The sequence below is a fragment of the Mercenaria mercenaria genome, chromosome 14 (genome assembly GCF_021730395.1).
Source record: "Mercenaria mercenaria strain notata chromosome 14, MADL_Memer_1, whole genome shotgun sequence".
NCBI classification, from domain to species: Eukaryota; Metazoa; Mollusca; class Bivalvia; order Venerida; family Veneridae; genus Mercenaria; species Mercenaria mercenaria.
Genome location: NC_069374.1, coordinates 45,854,335 through 45,876,180, shown reverse-complemented (window position 1 = coordinate 45,876,180; position 21,846 = coordinate 45,854,335). Strand labels below are relative to the sequence as shown.

Here is a 21,846-nt window from a genome sequence, read left to right as displayed (position 1 = left end):
CTCCACTGAAAACAAAAAGAAAATACAATTTTAAAATGGTTTGGTCACAATAATTAGAGATGTTGAGGTTAAAATGGTTTTAGCGTCACCTAAAACACAAAAGATGTAAGATGTAAACATCACCTAAACCACAAAAGATGTAAGATGTAAACATTACCTAAAACACATAAGATGTAAACATCACCTAAAACACAAAAGATGTAAGATGTAAACATCACCTAAAACACATAAGATGTAAAATGTAAACATCACCTAAAACACAAAAGATGTAAGATGTAAACATCACCTAAAACACATAAGATGTAAGATGTAAACATCACCTAAAACACATAAGATGTAAACATCACCTAAAACACATAAGATGTAAAATGTAAACATCACCTAAAACACATAAGATGTAAAATGTAAACATCATCTAAAACACCTGTGTGGTGGGAGATAATAGTACCCCATATGAGAATATTGTAGAGGTTAAAACTGTTCTAGTATCACATAAGTTACATGAGATATGTAGAGGTTAAAATGGTTTAAGTATCGATGTAAGTCACCTGTGATACAGAGTTTAACATATGCTAAATTTCTAGAATGTACTGGTCCATCATTCAATTTTGGCAATACCATTTATTATTTGAAGGGATTTTCACTGAAAAATTACTTACTGTATAGCAAACACAGTGCAGACCATGAACAGCCTACATAGACATGCACGATGATCTTGGTGTGCACTGGTTGCAAAGGCAGAGTCACTTGCCGCCAGCAGATTAAAGGTTCAAGTCAATTGGCCTGTAGGCTATTGCATGCAGTTTGATTTACCAGTCACATTGACAATCATGTCACCATCTTACAGGTACATGGTTTTGCAATAATTATGACAGTGCATTTCTCGGTGACAGGGTTTACTGCTAGTAAATATTCCTGTTTGGAGGTTTTGACAAAAATGTACATATGCATTCTTTATAAAAAGAGAAAAAATTGTAAACCAAAACAAAACCTGGGAGAGGGGAGGGGAGAGGGGGGAGGGAGAAGGTGGATGCAGCACAGCTGTTGTACTTCTTCAACTCTCTATCTTCAGAATTACAACAGATGATAAAAGAGCTGTCAAAATTTCATCACTTCCATAAAACTCAGTTTGATACACAGCTATAAAGTTTATACTCGGCATGAAATATCTGTGAATGAAAAAGAAAAACATGGCACCCTATCCTCCTATCTACTGTTGTGTCAAATAGATTATCTCACAGTGATAAACATAGTTGAAAAAACATGTTTTTGTAATTTCTTCTTCTGAGTGCTAAAATATTGTGTCTGTGCTCTGTGAATGGGAACTGCCAGAATTTTCATCATTCATTGACAGATATAGTATGGAAAAAACACTTAAAACACGTCGACATTTATGTGTCTCCTTGTAATTACTTAAAAAGTTTTAAATAACTGTAAATCATATTTAAGACATTTTGCACAAAAGGTTGACTTTAGTGTAAATATAAGCATTTCTCATTAGACAGGCAGTGTCATATTTTAATACTCACTGATATTTATATAATTTCACACGTCAAGTTTGGCAATTATAGTTTCTTTCATTTGTATGCTTTGCCGAACAGCAACAGAATTATGCTTGTACTTTTAAGATCACTTGGATATAGCTAAACTTTGAAGAATTAAACTTCACTGCTAATACATAAAGACACAACTTGTACCTTCAAGACAATTTTTCAATACAACTAGGACTTGGTAAAACAGCTTCACAGCTATATTCAGATACAACCTGTACCTTTTAGACAACTAAATATAGCTAAACTTTGTAGAAAGTTACAGATACAGCCCGTATGCTTCACAGAACAACTAAAAATACACCTTTTGTGTACTTAAATAAAGCCAAAACTTTGTAGATCTGATAGAACATTTGCTAATATAGCTGGTCATTTCTGGTATAATTACAGACCCAGCTCATGTTCTGTAGAATAATTACAGGATATAGTTAGCGCTTTGTAGTTCAGTTACTGCTTGTTGAACAATTACTGGCATACATCATTCTTTGCAAAACAATTACAGCTAGTTAGTGCTTTGTAGTTCAGTTACTGTCTTGTAGAACAATTACTAGCTAAATTTATACTTTGCAGAACAATTACAAATATAGTTGGTGCTTTGCAGTTCACTTACTGCATTGTAGAATAATTACTGGCATACATCATATTTTGCAGAACAATTACAGGTAGTAAGTGCTTTGTTGTTCAGTTAATGCTTTGTAGAACAATCACTGGCATACATCATTACAGATAGTAAGTGCTTTGTAGTTCAGTTATTGCTTTGTAGTTCAGTTATTGCTTTGTAGAACAATTACTGGCATACATCATATTTTGCAGAACAATTAAAGGTAGTAAGTGCTTTGTAGTTCAGTTAATTCTTTGTAGAACAATTACTGACATACTTCATTACAGATAGTAAGTGCTTTGTAGTTCAGCTAATGCTTTGTAGAACAATTACTGGCATACATCATTCTTTGCAGAACAATTAGAGCTAGTTAGTGCTTTGTAGTTCAGTTACTGTCTTGTAGAACAATTACTAGCTAAATTTATACTTTGCAGAACAATTACAAATATAGTTGGTGCTTTGTAGTTCACTTGCTATTTGTAGAACAATTACTTGCATACATCATACTTTGCAGATCAAATACCGGTAGTAAGTGCTTTGTAGTTCAGTTAATGCTTTGTAGAACAATTACTGGCTCAATTTATATTTTGCAGAACAATTACAGATAGTAAGTGCTTTGTAGTTCAGTTACTGCTTTGCAGAACAATTACTGGCATACCTTATTACAGATAGTAACTGCTTTGTAGTTCAGTGACTGCTTTGTAGAACAATTACTGGCATACAATGTATATTATGACAGATAGCAAGTGCTTTGTAGTTCAGTTACTATTTGTAGAACAATTACTGGCATACATTATTACAGATAGTAAGTGCTTTGTAGTTCAGTAAGTGCTTTGTACTTCAGTTACTGCTTTGTAGAACAATTACTGGCATACAGTATTATAGACAGCAAGTGCTTTGTAGTTCAGTTACTATTTGTAGAACAATTACTGGCATACATTATTACAGATAGCAAGTGCTTTGTAGTTCAGTTACTGCTTTGTAGAACAACTACTAGCATACCTCATTACAGATAGTAAGTGCTTTGTGGTTCAGTTACTGCTTTGTAGAACAACTACTAGCATACCTCATTACAGAACTGGTAGTAAGTGCTTTGTAGTTCAGTTACTGCTTTATAGAACAATTAATGGCATACCTAATTACAGATAGTAAGTGCTTTGTAGTTCAGTTATTGCTTTGTAGAACACTTACTGGTGTGTTAAATATCACTGGAATATTTTTAAAAGTGTAGAAGTTTTCAACGGCATCACCAACCTACTGCATTATGATATATATTAAGACACAAAAGATTCTACCTTTGTTGTAATGAATGATAATAGATATTTCTCAAAATACTGCTTTGTTAATTGTTTATGAATATAGGTAGCTGGCTAGGGCTTTGTAGAATAAGTACGGATAAAACTATTCATTCACAGAACATTTATGGGTAAAGTTAGTGCATTATCTAAATGATTTGAAGAATTTTTGAACACCACACTGGAACAGTTATAAGTTCAATCTTTTCATGGCAGACGAAGACCTCCATATGTTCCTCCCAGTATTATTACAGGTATGGGCTGCCCCCTGGTTCAAATCACTGACCTTCTGTAAGCCAGCTGGATGGCTTCTTTACACATCCTTGCTTGCTGGCTGCAAATACTTCAACAGAATTCCCCTTTTTAATGAAAGAGTCTGTAACATTCCCTGAACGAAATTCCCAATTTCCTGTCTGTGGGATCAGAAGGATAGACACTTTTCTGTGTGAAGTTTTGAGTAGAAATTTCAAAATCTAGTTTTTTTACCAAGAAACCTTTTAATGCAGCTGCTTAAAAAAACATGTCTGTGCCATTTCCGATCCTTTTTTCACACCCTTTGCTAAAACATATCCTCACTGACAGGCATAGAGTTAATGAGGCAAAAAATTATGACAGCTGTGCAACATTAATGTTCCATATAATTAAAACCACGCTAAAATACCCTTTATTTGTATACAGTAACACTGAATGCTTGTGCAAAGTTGCCTTGAGCACCCGAGGCGCATTCGAGCAATTACAGACATTTCCCTTTATTTCCAATGTTCCAATGTTTGAACCGTTTCCCTTTTATTTTCTTTGTTCCTATTTGGATCACTTCAGACCCTGTATAACTAAAGTGTTCTACACGTCCCCTTACAACCTTGAGTGATTGGTGTTCTACTGTAGCTCTGTATTATTACAGTAGTGAATTAGCTTGCCTGGTAGTTAAAGAAGACAACTATGAACCGAGAGGTCACTGTGAAGCTGAAACCTGTAACACTGGTCAGGCTTAAGAACTCTATTCTGATTGTTAGACATAATAGAGTATTATCTGAAGGCAATCCTCTTCCATCTCTGAATTGTATGAGACTGTTATATATAAGGAACAAGTTATTACTGGTACAGAAAACTGGAACAATAATGTGGCCAACTGACTGCCATTACACAATCGATTTAACACTACCAGTCCAATAACAACTACCAACTAGAACTGCTTTTGAGAAAAGCACATGTCTCCCACAACTGCCTATTAGTCTTAGAATCATCTAAATAGTAAGTCAGTCTTTATATACTGTTTACTCACTACAAACATACCTTTAAAGTGTAAAAAGTCTGATTCTGGGTAATTCAAGGGCCATAATTCTGAAGTGTCTCAGACGATTTGGCTTGTTAATGAACTTGGCCATGGACTTATGGTCAAAAACATTTAGTTTTTAAGTTTGGTGAAGATCGGATAAGAACTGTTCGACACAGAGTGCGGACTAGAATAAAAAGGCAGATTTTCAGTAACTCAAGGGCCATAATTCAGAAGTGCCTGGGCAGATTTGGCTAGTTACCAAACTTGGCTGAGGTCACTTATGGTCAAACACATTTTGTTCAAGTTTGGTGAAGTTCGGATGAGAAATGTTCAACTTAAGTGTGGACAAGATTTTTAACAGACACACAAATGGACACACAGACAGACGAACACACACACACAGACAGGAGTAAATCAATGTGTCTCCCACACCACTGTGTGGTGGAAGACATAATAAGACAGAGCACTTAACTGTTTGATACCTAATGTGTATGAAAAAAAAAAAAATTCTATTGGGCAATATGATATACTTGCAATAAATTTACTAAGTGCCATAAACTAAGTTCAACCAAGAGTTATCTAACTTGGTTATGCCACTCAGTAGGTCTGATGACTGAGAAGCGTCATGCTTTGCTTCAATCTAATAAACAAAGTTGTTACTGAGACTTGACAGACAGTTGCATACAATTTCTAAGTTGTAAGGTGGTAGTGAAGGGGTGGGGGGGGGGGTGTCATGATTTGAACTAAATGCCACCAGGACTTACCTGAATTGATTAACTCAGTAGGACTGATGACTAGGAAGTCTTTTGTGAAGTTTCAATCCAATGCATGCAACGGTTACTATTAAGGTGTCAACTTTTACGCTAAACTTTAACCAAGATGAAATGCCAAAGATGATGCCTTGGTCAACACCCTAGCGAGTAGAATAGTGCCTCAATATTCTTAGAATAATGGAGCTAAAAATAGCATATAACAAATTTTCTCCACAAGTAACTTACAACTTTCTTAAATAAATCAGAGGTTACAAAATGGCCAGACAACTGCAGACACATTGTGACCTCTGTCAAATCATCAAGGACATAATTCACAACACATAGTGATCTGAAATCTGTGATATTTCCATCAACAAGTCTTGTGCTCTCATACTATACTAATGACTAGAGCAGGCTTATCTGTTTGTAAATAATGAAAAAGCAAAACTTTGGCAGCCGAATGCATGTTCATCTAATTAAAGTATAAGTTCTCTCAAGTATATAACTTGCAAGCAGGTAATTATTTCCCCAGGTGTGTTGCCTGAACCTCTCCAATGTATCTATATAGACTTAACTTGTATTTTCCATATGGATCTAATCAGTATCCAATACTAATGAGTAGACAAACACCAGCAATCAGTTTCAAATACCAGGAATTTCTTAGAATAATTAATTCTTATACTAATCTCCAAGATTATAAACACTTTTGGAAGCACTCTCCGACAATTAGAATAAATACAAGCTGACTGTTATGTTGCATTTTTTACTTGGAACTTTTAACATTAATTTTAGCTTGTTGGCAGTGATTCTACATGCTGATCATGGTCTGCACTGTTTGCTTTTCAGTCAGTAAACTTTCACAGTACACCCCTTGGAACAATAAAACGTTATTGCCCATACTGAATAATAGATCAGTCCATTTTAGAAATTTTGCAGGCTAAAGCCCTTAATGCATTGAAATAATGTTTAAGGACGTATGCTAGAATTTGGTGCGAAAATTTTCCCAATAACAGAATTTCTTCAAACTTTGGATATTGAAGGACAATCATCTCAAAAACAAAAAAATGCAATAAAAATCATAGGTCACCGGTATCAAAAAAGAGTTATCTGCCCTTGAAAACGGCATTTCCCCCAAAAATGACGTTTTCAAGGGCAGATAACTCTTTTTCGAATCCGGTGACCTATGATTTTTATTGCATTTTTTTGTTTCTTAGATGATTGTCCTTCAATATCCAAAGTTTAAAGAAATTCTGTTATTGGGAAAATTTTCGCCCATCTCATATACAGGGAATTCTAGCGTACGCCTTTAAGTTTCCTTTAATAGTTATAACATGGTAATTTAAACCTCTCTTGCTGCCCATGCAATGTAAGGATAATACAGCCCGATTTAAACTGCAAAATGACTATAGTGGCTAGTCTGGATTGAAACAAGTTAATATCTTAGCATCCATGAAACGGCTTTAAGCATTTTGTTAAAATGTAAAACAAAACACTAAACTGAAGTGAAATTTCAATTCTCAACAGATAGTCGCTTTACCTTTAAACTTCTAGTTTTCTACTAATCTTGAAGAATTACAATGTTACTTTTTTGAATTATGTCAAACTTCAAACTAGAACAAAATACCAATATTCTTAATTTTGTACTAGTTTGCATTAGACATCAAATTTTATAATATTTTGGCACATGAAGACATTGCAATTTATGGACAGCAACCATTTTGTGTTACATAATCACGAAGATTTTCAAATAACATATTTTAACACATTTTGTTAAAATTAATAAAAATATGCTATAAGACATTGTACCACCAGGTTGTGTTTTATGCAAATAAATACATATAAATATATATAGAGAGACTGTGTATTAAATGAAAATTTACTGAATGCTTCATGAGAAGATTTTCAAATACTTAAGTTTTTCAATGTAAATAAATCATCAACAACTTATTTATTTGTATTGCATAAATCATTCTTATCTCTTTCTTTAAAGTTAAAAACGAAATGATCATCTGATGAAAAATGCTAAAATTTATACTTTGTTTCCAAGTCTATGTTTTCTTTACTGTGTAAAAGAAAACTGATATCAAAAGAAGTTGGATGGTTTATGTGTTCCAAGCATGGAAGTTTAGGAGGTACCTAACTTTTCACGTGTTTGATATGACCTGACCAATGACAACCCACACTTCAAGCGGGCACTCAATCAGCTACTGAGGTTGTATACTTCTTTACGAAGAGCCCAAACAAACTGTACAACAAAAGAATAACAGGGCTTAGTATTAAATGATAAAAGTGCACTGTCACATTCTTTTTTTTTTTTTTCTTTTTTTTTTTTTTTAAATAAGAAACTATTGGTTTAAGAAACCAACAATTAAATATAATTTGAAAACAATATTTGTTTTATACAGATTATAAATAAAAAATTCATCCCAGTCAGTTTGTCAGGATAAGTTAAGCTTTAAAGTCGTTTTAGAAAAAAACAAAAATGTGTTTCAAGATTCTGTTAGAATGTCTGATGCTCTTCCATATGTCAATACTAACAGAAGCTCTTATTGACCCAGACTCAGGATATGCTATCTTGGCATCTAAAATTGATGTCATAAATGAAGAAATGTCCATGTTGCGTAAGGCACTGATTTCAACACAGGTCAAACTGGCATCAACACAAACAGAGCTAGGAAAAGTGAAAAAGGAATGTGGAATTACTAAAGGAATTACATCTGTAAGTAAACATTATTAGTAACAAATTGTTTTAACTGTCGCTTAACAGAAACACACGTCAAGAGCACCAAAAGGCCAACATCAGAATGAAAATAAAAGAAAGAATTAATTTTGTTTGCCTACATAGATCTATTTAATTATTAATGATTAAAAGGTGTACAAAGTTTCAATGCTCTAGCTCTTTTAGTTTTGGAAACAAGAGGACCATGATGGTCCTGAATCGCTCACCTCTTCCCACATGACCCAGTTTTGAGTATGACGTCTTTTTTCTATTATTTGACATATTGACCTAGTTTTTGAGCTCATGTGACCCAGTTTTGAACTTGACCTAGATATCATCAAGATAAAAATTCTGACCAATTTTTTATGAAGATCCATTGAAAAATATGGCCTCTAGAGAGGTCAAAAGATTTTTCTAATTTTAGACCTACTGACCTAGTTTTGACCGCAGTTGACCCAGTTTCAAACCTGACCTAGATATCATCAAGATGAACATTCAGATCAACTTTCATACAGATCCCATGAAAAGTATGGCCTCTAGAGAGGTCACAAGGTTTTTTTATTATTTGACCTACTGACCTAGTTTTTGAAGGCACGTGACCCAGTTTCAAATTTGACCTAGATATCATCAAGATGAACATTCTGACCAATTTTCATGAAGATCCATTCAAGGGTATGGCCTCTAGAGAGGTCACAAGGTTTTTCTATTTTAAGACCTGTTGACCTAGTTTTGGACCGCAGTTGACCCAGTTTCAAACTTGACCTATATATCATCAAGATAAACATTCAGACCAACTTTCATACAGATCCCATGAAAAATATGACCTCTAGACAGGTCACAAGGTTTTTCATTATTTGACCTACTGACCTACTTTTTGAAAACACGTGATACACTTTTGAACTTGACCTAGATATCATCAAGATGAACATTCTGATCAATTTTCATAAAGACCCCATGAAAAATTTGACCTCTAAGAGTGGTCACAAGCAAAAGTTTATGCACGGACGCACAGACGACAGACGCTGAGCGATCACAAAAGCTCACCTTGTCACTTTGTAACAGGTGAGCTAAAAAATAAATACCAATTTTCACAAGTTAAAAAGGGCCATACTTTCTACTAAAATGCAAGTCAGAGTTGTGATTCTTTGCCTGCTTACTCTCCTAATGATCACAAATTTCAAAGTATTTGATAATATGCACAATGAGGCATGCCGACTCATCTTGACCTGCACTGTACACTATTCAGTCAGTAAATTTTCAGCAAACACCTTTTTGAATAATAAGTGCTACTGCCCAATCTGAACAATCGACAAGTCCATTTCAGGAATTCAAAAGAGTAAAAGTTAACGTGCCTTGTAGTTACAGCCATTCCTTTGTAAAGGCAGGCATGTAAGATCCTGATATACTTTATACTTTCTTATTTCCAGGCTGCTACCACAGTCACACCTACAGAAAGCACTGTGGCACCAACACCAGAGGAGACTTGCTGTCAACTGGTGGAGACTGCTATCAATGAAATCAAGCAAGAGCAACAGGATGTAAGAACTCACTTAGAAGCCTTGTATGTATCCATTCCTATATCATAAATTGGTATTTCAGTTCAGAAGTTTTGATAATAATTGATACAAATTCCTAATACAATTTCACAAATGAGAGCTTTCATTTGGAAACAGTGCACTTGACTATTTTGATGCAGGATAGTGAAGTTGGGCACATCTGAGGAAGCTGGAGCAGTGACTGAGTGTTTAATGACTCAAATGTTGAACAAGATATTAGACAATTAATACTTTAAGTCTGTGTCAAATGTATTTCTTAATAATGAACATTGAGGTAAAGTGTGTCAAAGCATTAAATGTTCAACAAGAGTGCCAGAATGTCCCAATATATGCCCGTCACAGCAAATTTTTTTACACTAGCACCTGTATTTCCAAACGGAATTGTAATTTTGTGGTTGTTTACAATGTTTTTTGTTTAGTAATTATTGTAATTCTTTTGTTTTTCTTAGTCCACAAAAAAACTCCTTACCAGGTAGAAACACCTTAAAAAGCACTTAAAATTTGAAAGTAACATCTATGTTGTACCACAGAAAAGTGGTCTTGGTTTTTTCCCTACAGCCAATTTTAAAACAAGAGGACCATGATGGTCCTGAATCGCTCACCTCTTCCCACATGACCCAGTTTTGAGTATGACATCGTTTTTTCTATTATTTGACATAGTGACCTAGTTTTTGAGCTCATGTGACCCAGTTCTGAACTTGACCTAGATATTATCAAGATAAAAATTCTGACCAATTTTCATGAAGATCCATTGAAAAATATGGTCTCTAGAGAGGTCACAAGGTTTTTCTATTATTTGACCTATTGACCTAGTTTTCAAAGGTACGTGACCCTGTTTTAAACTTTACCTAGATATCATCAAGGTAAACATTCTCACTAATTTTCATGAAGATCTCGTGAAAAATATGGCCTCTAGAGAGGTCACAAGGTTTATCTATTTTTATACCTACTGGCCTAGTTTTTGACCGCATGTGACCCAGTTTCGAAACTGACCTAGATATCATCAAGGTGAACATTCAGATCAATTTTCATGAAGATCCATTGAAAAATATAGCCTCTAGAGAGGTCAAAAGATTTTAATAATTTTAGTTCTACTGACCTAGTTTTTGACTGCAGTTGACCCAGTTTCAAACTTGACCTAGATATCATCAAGATGAACATTCAGACCAACTTTCATACAGATCCCATAAAAAGTATGGCCTCTAGAGAGGTCACAAGGTTTTTTTATTATTTGACCTACTGACCTAGTTTTTGATGGCACGTGACCCAGTTTCAAACTTGACCTAGATATCATCAAGGTGAACATTCTGACCAATTTTCATGAAGATCCATTCAAGGGTATGGCCTCTAGAGAGGTCACAAGGTTTTTCTATTTCAAGACCTACTGACCTAGTTTTTGATAGCAGTTGACCCAGTTTCAAACTTGACCTATACATCATCAAGATAAACATTCAGACCAATTTTCATACAGATCCCATGAAAAATATGGCCTCTAGAGAGGTCACAACATTTTTTCATTATTTGACCTACTGACCTACCTTTTGATGGCACGTGACCCACTTCCGAATTTGACCTAGATATTATCAAGATGAACATTCTGACCAATTTTTATGGAGATCCATTCACAAGTATGGCCTCTAGAGAGGTCACAAGGTTTTACTATTTTTAGACCTACTGACCTTGTTTTGGTTTGCACCTAACCCAGTTTCCAAGGTAACCTAGGTATCATCAAGGTTAACATTCTGACTGATTTTCATGAAGATCCATTACAAAATATGGCCTCTAGAGAGGTCACAAGGTTTTTCTATTTTTAGACCTACTGACCTAGTTTGGATCACACGTAACCCAGTTTCGAACCTGATCTAGACATCATCAAGGTGAACATTCTGACCAATTTTCATGAAGATCCACTGAAAAGTAAAGCCTCTAGAGAGGTCACAAGGTTTTTCTTGTTTTTGACCTACTGACCTAGTTTTTGATCACAGGTGACCAAGTTTCGAACTTGACCTAGATATCATCAAGGTGAACATTCTGACAAATTTTCATGAAGATCCATTAAAAAGTATGGCCTCTAGAGAGGTCACAAGGTTTTTCTATTTTTAGACCTACTGACCTAGTTTTTGAGCGAACGTGACCCAGTTTCGAAACTGACCTAGATATCATCAAGGTGAACATTCTGACCAACTTTCATGAAGATCCATTGCAAATTATGGCCTCTAGAGTGGTCACAATGTTTTTCTATTTTTAGACCTACTGACCTAGTTATTGGTCGCACGTGACCCAGATTCAAAGTTCACCTAGATATCATCAAGATGAACATTCTGACCAATTTTCATGAAGATCCATTGAAAATTATGGCCTCTAAAGTGGTCACAAGGTTTTTCTATTTTTAGACCTACTGACCTAGTTATTGGCCGCACATGACCCAGTTTCAAACTTGACCTAGAAATCATCACGGTGAACATTCTGACCAATTTTCATGAAGATCCATTGAAAATTATGGCCTCTAGAGTGGTCACAAGGTTTTTCTATTTTTAGACCTACTGACCTACTTTTTGGCCACACGTGACCCAGTTTCGAACTTGACCTAGAATTTACCAAGATGAACATTCTGACCCATTTTCATAAAGATCCCATGAAAACTGTGACCTCTAGAGATGTCACAAGGAAAAGTTTACGCATGGACGCACGCACGGACGATGGACGCTGGGCGATCACAAAAGCTCACCTTGTCACCTCGTGACAGGTGAGCTAAAAAGTTGCAATTTAAGTTATTTATAGTAACAACTAAAGGAAGTAAATCTTGAAAAAAATAATTATAAAAAAAAAAATTGTGAGTCCACAAAAAAAGCCTAACCAGGTAGAGATGGATCAAAATACACCTCAGAATTGGATGTAACATGCATACTGTACTACAGAAAAGTGGTTTCGATTTTTCCCTACAACTAGAAATGAAAAAGTTACAATATAAGCTATTTATAGTAACAACAAAGGGAAGTAATTCTAAAGAAGGGACCTGTGCATAAAACTCTGTCTCATGATGGTGTACAATTTTGCCAAGTTACATCAAAATCCCTCCATGCATGAAGATAAAATGCTGGGGACAAAGTCATATTTGTATCTGGCCTTTGGCCTCTAAGTGTGACCTTGAACTTAGACCTAGGGACCTGGTTCTTGCGCATGACACTCAATCTCGTGGTGGTGAACAATTGTGCAAAGTTACATTAAAATCCCTCCAGGCATGAAGAAGATATGCTCTGGACAGTCGTTCTTGAATTTGATCTTTGACCTCTAAGTGTGACCTTGACCTTAGACCTAGGAACCTGGTTCTTGTGCATGACACTCCGTCTCATCATGGTGAACAATTGTGCCATGGTTCATCAAAATCTCTCCATGCATGAAGAAGATATGCTCCAGACAAAGTCTGTGGACGCCGCCCACCCAACCGCCCGCCCGCCTGTAAGGCCACCAGGATCGTTCCAATAATACATCCCGTTTTTGAAACAGGCGTATAAAAATGCTAATTTTTCTTCAAGGATATGGTCACTAGGGGGTCAGGACTCCCACGATGGTGAAAAATTAGTTTCTAAATCATCCTACAAGGTTTAAAAACTATATATGCTGGTTTTGAGTGATTCCTAATTGCTGATGCTTCGCAGTTGCCGCAGGCGCCACCAAAATCTGAATTGCTTAGTCTCTCTTCCAACACGAGGACCATGATGGTCCTGAATCGCTCCACTGTCCCCACATGACCCAGTTTTGAACTGAGTATGACATGGGTTTTTCTATTATTTGACATAGTGACCTAGTTTTTGAGCTCATGTGACCCAGTTTTGAACCTGACCCAGATATCACCAAGATGAACATTCTGACCAATTTTCAGGAAGATCCATTGAAAAATATGGCCTCTAGAGAGGTCACAAGGTTTTTTATTATTTGACCTACTGACCTAGTTATTGACAGTACGTGACCCAGTTTCGTAATTGACCTAGATATCATCAAGGTGAACATTCTGACCAATTTTCATGAAGATCCATTCAAAAGTATGGCCTCTAGAGAGGTCACAAGGTTTTTCTATTTTTAGACCTACTGACCTAGTTTTTGATCGCAGCTGACCCAGTTTCAAATCTGACCTAGATATCATCAAGAGGAACATTCAGACTAATTTTCATAAAGATCCCATGAAAAATATGGCCTCTAGAGAGGTCACAAGGTTTTTTTATTATTTGACCTACTGACCTAGTTATTGAAGGCACGTGACCCACTTTCGACCTTGACCTAGATATCACCAAGATGAACATTCTGACCAATTTTTAAGAAGATCCATTCACAAGTATGGCTTCTAGAGAGGTCACAAGGTTTTTCTATTTTTAGATCTACTGACCTAGTTTTTGACCGCACGTGACCCTGTTTCGAACTTGACCTAGAATTTACCAAGATGAACATTCTGACCCATTTTCATAAAGATCCCATGAAAACTGTGACCTCTAGAGATGTCACAAGGAAAAGTTTACGCATGGACGCACGCACGGACGATGGACGCTGGGCGATCACAAAAGCTCACCTTGTCACCTCGTGACAGGTGAGCTAAAAAGTTGCAATTTAAGTTATTTATAGTAACAACTAAAGGAAGTAAATCTTGAAAAAAATAATTATAAAAAAAAAAATTGTGAGTCCACAAAAAAAGCCTAACCAGGTAGAGATGGATCAAAATACACCTCAGAATTGGATGTAACATGCATACTGTACTACAGAAAAGTGGTTTCGATTTTTCCCTACAACTAGAAATGAAAAAGTTACAATATAAGCTATTTATAGTAACAACAAAGGGAAGTAATTCTAAAGAAGGGACCTGTGCATAAAACTCTGTCTCATGATGGTGTACAATTTTGCCAAGTTACATCAAAATCCCTCCATGCATGAAGATAAAATGCTGGGGACAAAGTCATATTTGTATCTGGCCTTTGGCCTCTAAGTGTGACCTTGAACTTAGACCTAGGGACCTGGTTCTTGCGCATGACACTCAATCTCGTGGTGGTGAACAATTGTGCAAAGTTACATTAAAATCCCTCCAGGCATGAAGAAGATATGCTCTGGACAGTCGTTCTTGAATTTGATCTTTGACCTCTAAGTGTGACCTTGACCTTAGACCTAGGAACCTGGTTCTTGTGCATGACACTCCGTCTCATCATGGTGAACAATTGTGCCATGGTTCATCAAAATCTCTCCATGCATGAAGAAGATATGCTCCAGACAAAGTCTGTGGACGCCGCCCACCCAACCGCCCGCCCGCCTGTAAGGCCACCAGGATCGTTCCAATAATACATCCCGTTTTTGAAACAGGCGTATAAAAATGCTAATTTTTCTTCAAGGATATGGTCACTAGGGGGTCAGGACTCCCACGATGGTGAAAAATTAGTTTCTAAATCATCCTACAAGGTTTAAAAACTATATATGCTGGTTTTGAGTGATTCCTAATTGCTGATGCTTCGCAGTTGCCGCAGGCGCCACCAAAATCTGAATTGCTTAGTCTCTCTTCCAACACGAGGACCATGATGGTCCTGAATCGCTCCACTGTCCCCACATGACCCAGTTTTGAACTGAGTATGACATGGTTTTTTCTATTATTTGACATAGTGACCTAGTTTTTGAGCTCATGTGACCCAGTTTTGAACCTGACCTAGATATCATCAAGATAAAAATTCTGACCAATTTTCATGAAGATCCATTGAAAAATATGGCCTCTAGAGAGGTCACAAGGTTTTTTATTATTTGACCTACTGACCTAGTTATTGACAGTACGTGACCCAGTTTCGTAATTGACCTAGATATCATCAAGGTGAACATTCTGACCAATTTTCATGAAGATCCATTCAAAAGTATGGCCTCTAGAGAGGTCACAAGGTTTTTCTATTTTTAGACCTACTGACCTAGTTTTTGATCGCAGCTGACCCAGTTTCAAATTTGACCTAGATATCATCAAGAGGAACATTCAGACTAATTTTCATAAAGATCCCATGAAAAATATGGCCTCTAGAGAGGTCACAAGGTTTTTTTATTATTTGACCTACTGACCTAGTTATTGAAGGCACGTGACCCACTTTCGACCTTGACCTAGATATCACCAATATGAACATTCTGACCAATTTTTAAGAAGATCCATTCACAAGTATGGCTTCTAGAGAGGTCACAAGGTTTTTCTATTTTTAGATCTACTGACCTAGTTTTTGACCGCACGTGACCCTGTTTCGAACTTGAACTAGATTTCATCAAGATAAACATTCAGACCAACTTTCAAACAGGTCCCATGAAAAATATGGTCTCTAGAGAGGTCACAACGTTTTTCTATTATTTGACCTACTGACCTAGTTTTTGAAGTCACGTGACCCAGTTTCAAACTTGATCTAGATATCATCAAGGTGAACATTCTGACCAATTTTCATGAAGATCTTTTGAAACATATGGCCTCTAGAGAGGTCACAAGGTTTTTCTATTTTTAGACCTACTGACCTAGTTTTTGATCGCACATGACCCAATTTTGAACTTGACCTAGATATCATCAAGATAAACATTCTGACCAACTTTCATAAAGATCCCATGAAAAATGTGACCTCTTGAGTGGTCCCAAGCAAAAGTTTACGCACGGACGGGCGACGGACGCTGCGCGATCACAAAAGCTCGTCACATTGTCACTTTGTGACATGTGAGTTAATAAAAGTGGGATACACAAAAAATCAGACAAGCTAAAAACTTTTTTTTTTTTCATATGGAATCAAACCTCTGAGATGCTTTTAAAATGATATCCAATATCTACCTTATTTGTGGGCTTTTACAACTTTTTAATTATTTATTCAAAAGCCAGAGTGTAATGTTTTATATAAAACAAGAGATAACAGAGTGATCTTGGTGCCCACAATTGAGCCATTTTTAAATGTTCCAAATTACAAGACTAGATCAAGGTCAAAACCAAGGTCGAAGTTCATTTCGGTACACAAAACTGTGCATGTGGTCCATGCATGTGGTCCAAATTTGAAGCTGTAGCTTCAGAAATGTGAAAGTAGGTCACTAGATTAATTTCAAGGTCAAAGTTTATTTCTGTACACAAAACTATGTATGTGCTTCAAACTTGAAGGCTGTTGCTCAAGAAATGTGAAAGCAGTTACTAGGTAAAAATTATGTCAAATTTCAATTCAGAACACAAAACTATGCATGAGTTCAAATTTTGAAGCCTGTACCTATGCATGTGGTCCAAATATGAATGCTGTAGCTACAGAAATGTGAAAGTAGTTCACTAAGTCAAGATCAAGGTCAACACATGTCAAGGTTCATCTAGCCACTCAAAACTATACATAAGATCCAAATTTGAATGTTGTAGTTTATGACATGAGGATTTATATATATATATAAGTCTATATAACTAAACCATGTGACCCCATCTGCAGGGCCATATTTGACCCTAGGGAAATAATTTGGAAGACTTTGGTAGAGGCCCGCTAGATGCTACATACCAAATATCAAAGCACTAGGCTCTGTGGTTTTGGGCAAGAAGATTTTCCAAGTTTTTCCCTATATAAATCATAAAAACAAGAGGACCATGATGGTCCTGAATCGCTCACCTGTCCCCACATGAACTGAGTATGACATCGTTTTTTCTATTATTTGACATAGTGACCTAGTTTTAGAGCTCATGTGACCTAGTTCTGAACTTGACCTAGATATTATCAAGATAAAAATTCTGACCAATTTTCATGAAGATCTATTGAAAAATATGGCCTCTAGAGAGGTCACAAGGTTTTTCTATTATTTGACATAATGAACTAGTTTTTTAAGGCATGTGACCCAGTTTTGTACTTGACCTAGATATCATCAAGGTGAACATTCTCAACAATTTTCATGAAGATCCATTGAATAATATGGCCTCTGTAGAGGTCACAAGTTTTTTCTATGTTTAGACCTAGTGACCTGGTTTTTGACTGCAGTTGACCCAGATCCCATGAAAAATATGGCCTCTAGAGTGGTCACAAGTTTTTTCTATTATTTGACCTACTGACATAGTTTTTGACCGCATGTGACCCAGTTTCAATCCTGACCTAGATATTATCAAGATGAACATTCTGACCAATTTTCATGCAGATCCCATGAAAAATCTGGCCTCTACAGAGGTCACAAGGTTTTTCTATTATCTGACCTACTGACCTAGTTTTTGACCGCACGTAACCCTGTTTCGAACTAGACTTAGATATCATCAAGATGAACATTCTGACCAATTTTCATGCAGATCCCATGAAAAATATGACCTCTAGAGAGGTCACAAGTTTTTTGTATTATTTGACCTAATGACCTAGTTGTGCACTGCACATGACCCAGTTTCAAACTTGATCTAGATATCATCAAGGTGAACACTCTGACCAATTTTCATGAAGATCCATTGAAAAATATGGCCTCTAGGCCGGTCACAAGGATTTTCTATTTTTAGACCTACTGACCTATTTTTGGACCGCAGTTGACCCAGTTTCGAACCTGACCTAGATATCATCAAGATGAACATTCTGACCAATTTTCATACAGATCCCATAAAAAATATGGCCTCTACAGAGGTCACAAGGTTTTTCTATTATTTGACCTACTGACCTAGTTTTGGACCGGACGTGACCCAGTTATGAACTGGACCTAGATATCATCAAGATGAACATTCTGACCAATTTTCATGCAGATCCCGTGAAAAATATGGCCTCTAGAGAGGTCACAAGGATTTTCTATTATTTGACCTACTGACCTAGTTTTTAACCACAGTTGACCCAGTTTCAAATTTGATCTAGATATTATCAAGATGAACATTCTGACCAATTTTCATGCAGATCCCATGAAAAATACGGCCTCTACAGAGGTCACAAGGATTTTCTATTATTTGACCTACTGACCTAGTTTTTAACCGCAGTTGACCCAGTTTCAAATTTGATCTAGATATCATCAAGATGAACATCCTGACCAATTTTCATGCAGATCCCATGAAAAATACGGCCTTTAGAGAGGTCACAAGGTTTTTCTATTATTTGACCTACTGACCTAGTTTTTGATCACACGTGACCCAGTTTCGAACTTGACCTAGATATCATCACGGTTAACATTCTGACCAACTTTCATAAAGATCCCATGAAAAATGTGACCTCTAGAGTGGTCACAAGCAAAAGTTTACAGACGCACGGATGACGGACGCTGCAGGATCACAAAAGCTCACCTTGTCACTTTGTGACAAGTGAGCTAATAAACAAAGGGCCATAACTCATTCAAAAATTGTTGAACCAGTCTGACTTTCAGCTGGACACAACTAGGATACCAATATATAATTCTGACAAAGTTTGATAACAATCCCCCCCAGTAGTTTCTGAGGAAATGCGATAACCAGAAATTGTTAACTGACGGACGCACTGATGGATGGACGACGGACCACGGACGCACAGTGATTTGAATAGACCACCATCTGATGACGGTGGGCTAAAAAGGATGAATACCCAACAAAGCCATGTTCCAAAAATGCAGCCTCCACAAACCATATCTCACAGCATGACTCAGTGACTAATGCACACACATGCATGAATGCACGCAACCCCATCATGTTCCGAACTCACAGGACTGTATCCCTTCCATGTGAATCCCCTTCAAGAGCAGAGACATCAGAAGGTTATGTAAAACACAAAACTGCTCTTGTAAATTGATACAAGAAGGCCATGATGGCCCCATATCACTCACTTGAGTTTAGCTGCTTGCTTAAACACATATTTTGCCAAATCTTCATAAACCAAAAAAAAAATAGATGAGTAGGTCATGGTAAAGATAATTCAAGATAACTACTGAAATACGCTAAAAAAATTTAAAGGTGGTCCAAACCTCTTTGCTGTAGCTTCAAAAACATGAAAGTAGGTCAGAAGGTCTGGGTTAACAATATTAAAGATGGGTATTGAAATCTGTATAAAAAGTTATACATGTGGTCCAAATTTCTATGATGTACCTTCAAAAACAAGAAAGTAGGTCAGTAGGTCAAGAGATGAGTATTGCAATTTGTATCAGATATTGTAAAATTATACAGGTGATCCAAATTTCTATCTTGTAACTTCAAGAAGAATTTAAGTTTTTTCTCTATAAAAATCTAAACCTTGTGCCCCCACCCTAACCTGGATGGGACAAGTTTTAACCCCAGGGGATAATCTGAGCAATTTTGGTACAGGACTACTACACAATGATAAATACAAAATATCATAGCTCTAAACCATGTGGTTTTGTACAAGAAGATTTTTTAAAGTTTTCCATATAAAAGACTATAATAAACCATGTGACCTCTTGGGCCTGGCCAGATCTGAACCAAGGAGGAACAATTTGACAAACTTGGTAGAGAACCATTAGATGAAGCTACATACAAAATATCAAAGCCTGGGCTGTGTGGTTTTGGATAAATAGATTTTAAAACCTTTTCCCTATGTAAGTCTATATAAACCATATAACCCCAAGGGCAGGGCCATATTTGAACCTATGGTATTAATTCAAACAATCTTGGTGGAGGACCACTAGATGAATGCTACATACCAAATATCAAAGCCTTAGGACCTGTGGTTTTGGACAAGATTTTTAAAGTTTCTCCTTTCAGCTGCCTCAGATGGCAACCAGAGTTCTGTACAGAATTCATTTTTTTTAATGATTTTTAAAGAAGACAGTCCAAGGAACATCCCTGTGAAGTTTCATCAAAATCAGCCTTGTGGTTTAGGAGATGATGTTGTTTAAAGGAAAAACCGGACGAACAACGCACACCGAATGACTGAAAACCACTGATCACGATAGCTCACCCTTAAGCACTTCGTGCTCAGGTGATCTATTAAAAGCGAACCTCCAGAACCAAAAATACATGTACATTATCACGCCTTTGCGGAAGACAGAGCATCAAATGAAACAAGAGCTGTCGGAGGACAGCAACGCTCGACTATTCAACAGCCTTGTCGACTGAATGAATACGGAAGTCGAAAAAGGGACATAATTTAGTAAAAAAGCAAAATAGGGTTATGGAACCTGCATAGTGCTTATCAGCTCATGACAGTGGACAAGTGTGTGAAGTTTCAATCCATTCCCATTAGTGGGTACTGAGATATCAGCTTACATATAGGAATTTAACCAAAAACTCCTAAGTTGAAAAAGGGGCATAATTTTGTAAAATGCAAAGTTGAGTTATTGACCCTTTGCACTGCATGTCATATCATGACAGTGAACAAGTGTGTGAAATTTCAATCCTTTCCCATTAGTGGATACTGAGATACCAGCTTACATACAAAAACTTAACCAAAAAATTCTATGTTGAAAAAGGGGCATAATTTTGAAAAAAAGTAAAATAAAGTTATGGGACCTGCTTTGTGCAAGTCAGATCATGACAGTGAATAAGTGTGTGAAGTTTCAATCCATTCCAATTAGTGAGTACTGAGATACCAGCTTACATACAAAACCTTAACCAAAAAATTCTAAGTCGAAAAAGGGGCATAATTTTGTAAAAAAGCAAAATAGAGTTATGGAACCTGTGCAATGTAAGTTAGTTTATCACAGTTAATAAGTGTGTGAAGTTTCAATCCATTCCCACAAGTGGTTACTGAGATACCAGCTTACATACAAAACCTTAACCAAAAATTTCTAAGTCGAAAAAGGGGCATAATTTTGTAAAAAAGCATAATAGAGTTATGGAACCTGTGCAATGTAGGTCAGTTTATCACAGTGAATATGTGTGTGAAGTTTCAATCCATTCCCACAAGTGGTTGCTGAGATACCAGCTTACATACAAAAACTTAACCAAATCGGGACGCGGACGCCAATGCGGACGCGGACACGGACGCATGGGCGAGTCCAATAGCTCTACTATTCTATGAATAATCGAGCTAAAAACCTAAAGGACCAAATGACAGACATCAATAAAGTTCTAAGAAGTCATCTGCCAGACACAAGTCAAATTTCAGAGATATTCAGATTGTATTCTTTGATATTGAACGTTCACCTCTCAAACAAATAAATTAATCTGCCAAACTGACACTTTACACATTAGCAAAGAGACGGACAGACAAATGTC

The 21,846-nt window shown here is 36.5% G+C and overlaps 1 protein-coding gene across 2 annotated transcripts in view; it reads left to right on the top strand.

Annotated features, from left to right (window-relative positions):
- The first annotated feature begins 7,810 nt into the window (after positions 1 to 7,810).
- Positions 7,811 to 21,846, top strand: part of LOC123527466 (uncharacterized) — an 89,287-nt gene continuing 75,251 nt past the window's right edge. The window contains exons 1-2 of one of the 2 annotated variants that reach the window (XM_053523410.1): positions 7,811 to 8,193; positions 9,621 to 9,754. In XM_053523410.1, coding sequence (XP_053379385.1) covers positions 7,957 to 8,193; positions 9,621 to 9,754 — 371 coding nt within the window. In that variant the 5' untranslated portion in view covers positions 7,811 to 7,956. The remainder of the gene's footprint in view (positions 8,194 to 9,620; positions 9,755 to 21,846) is intronic. The other variant, XM_053523409.1, reaches the window with a different exon arrangement.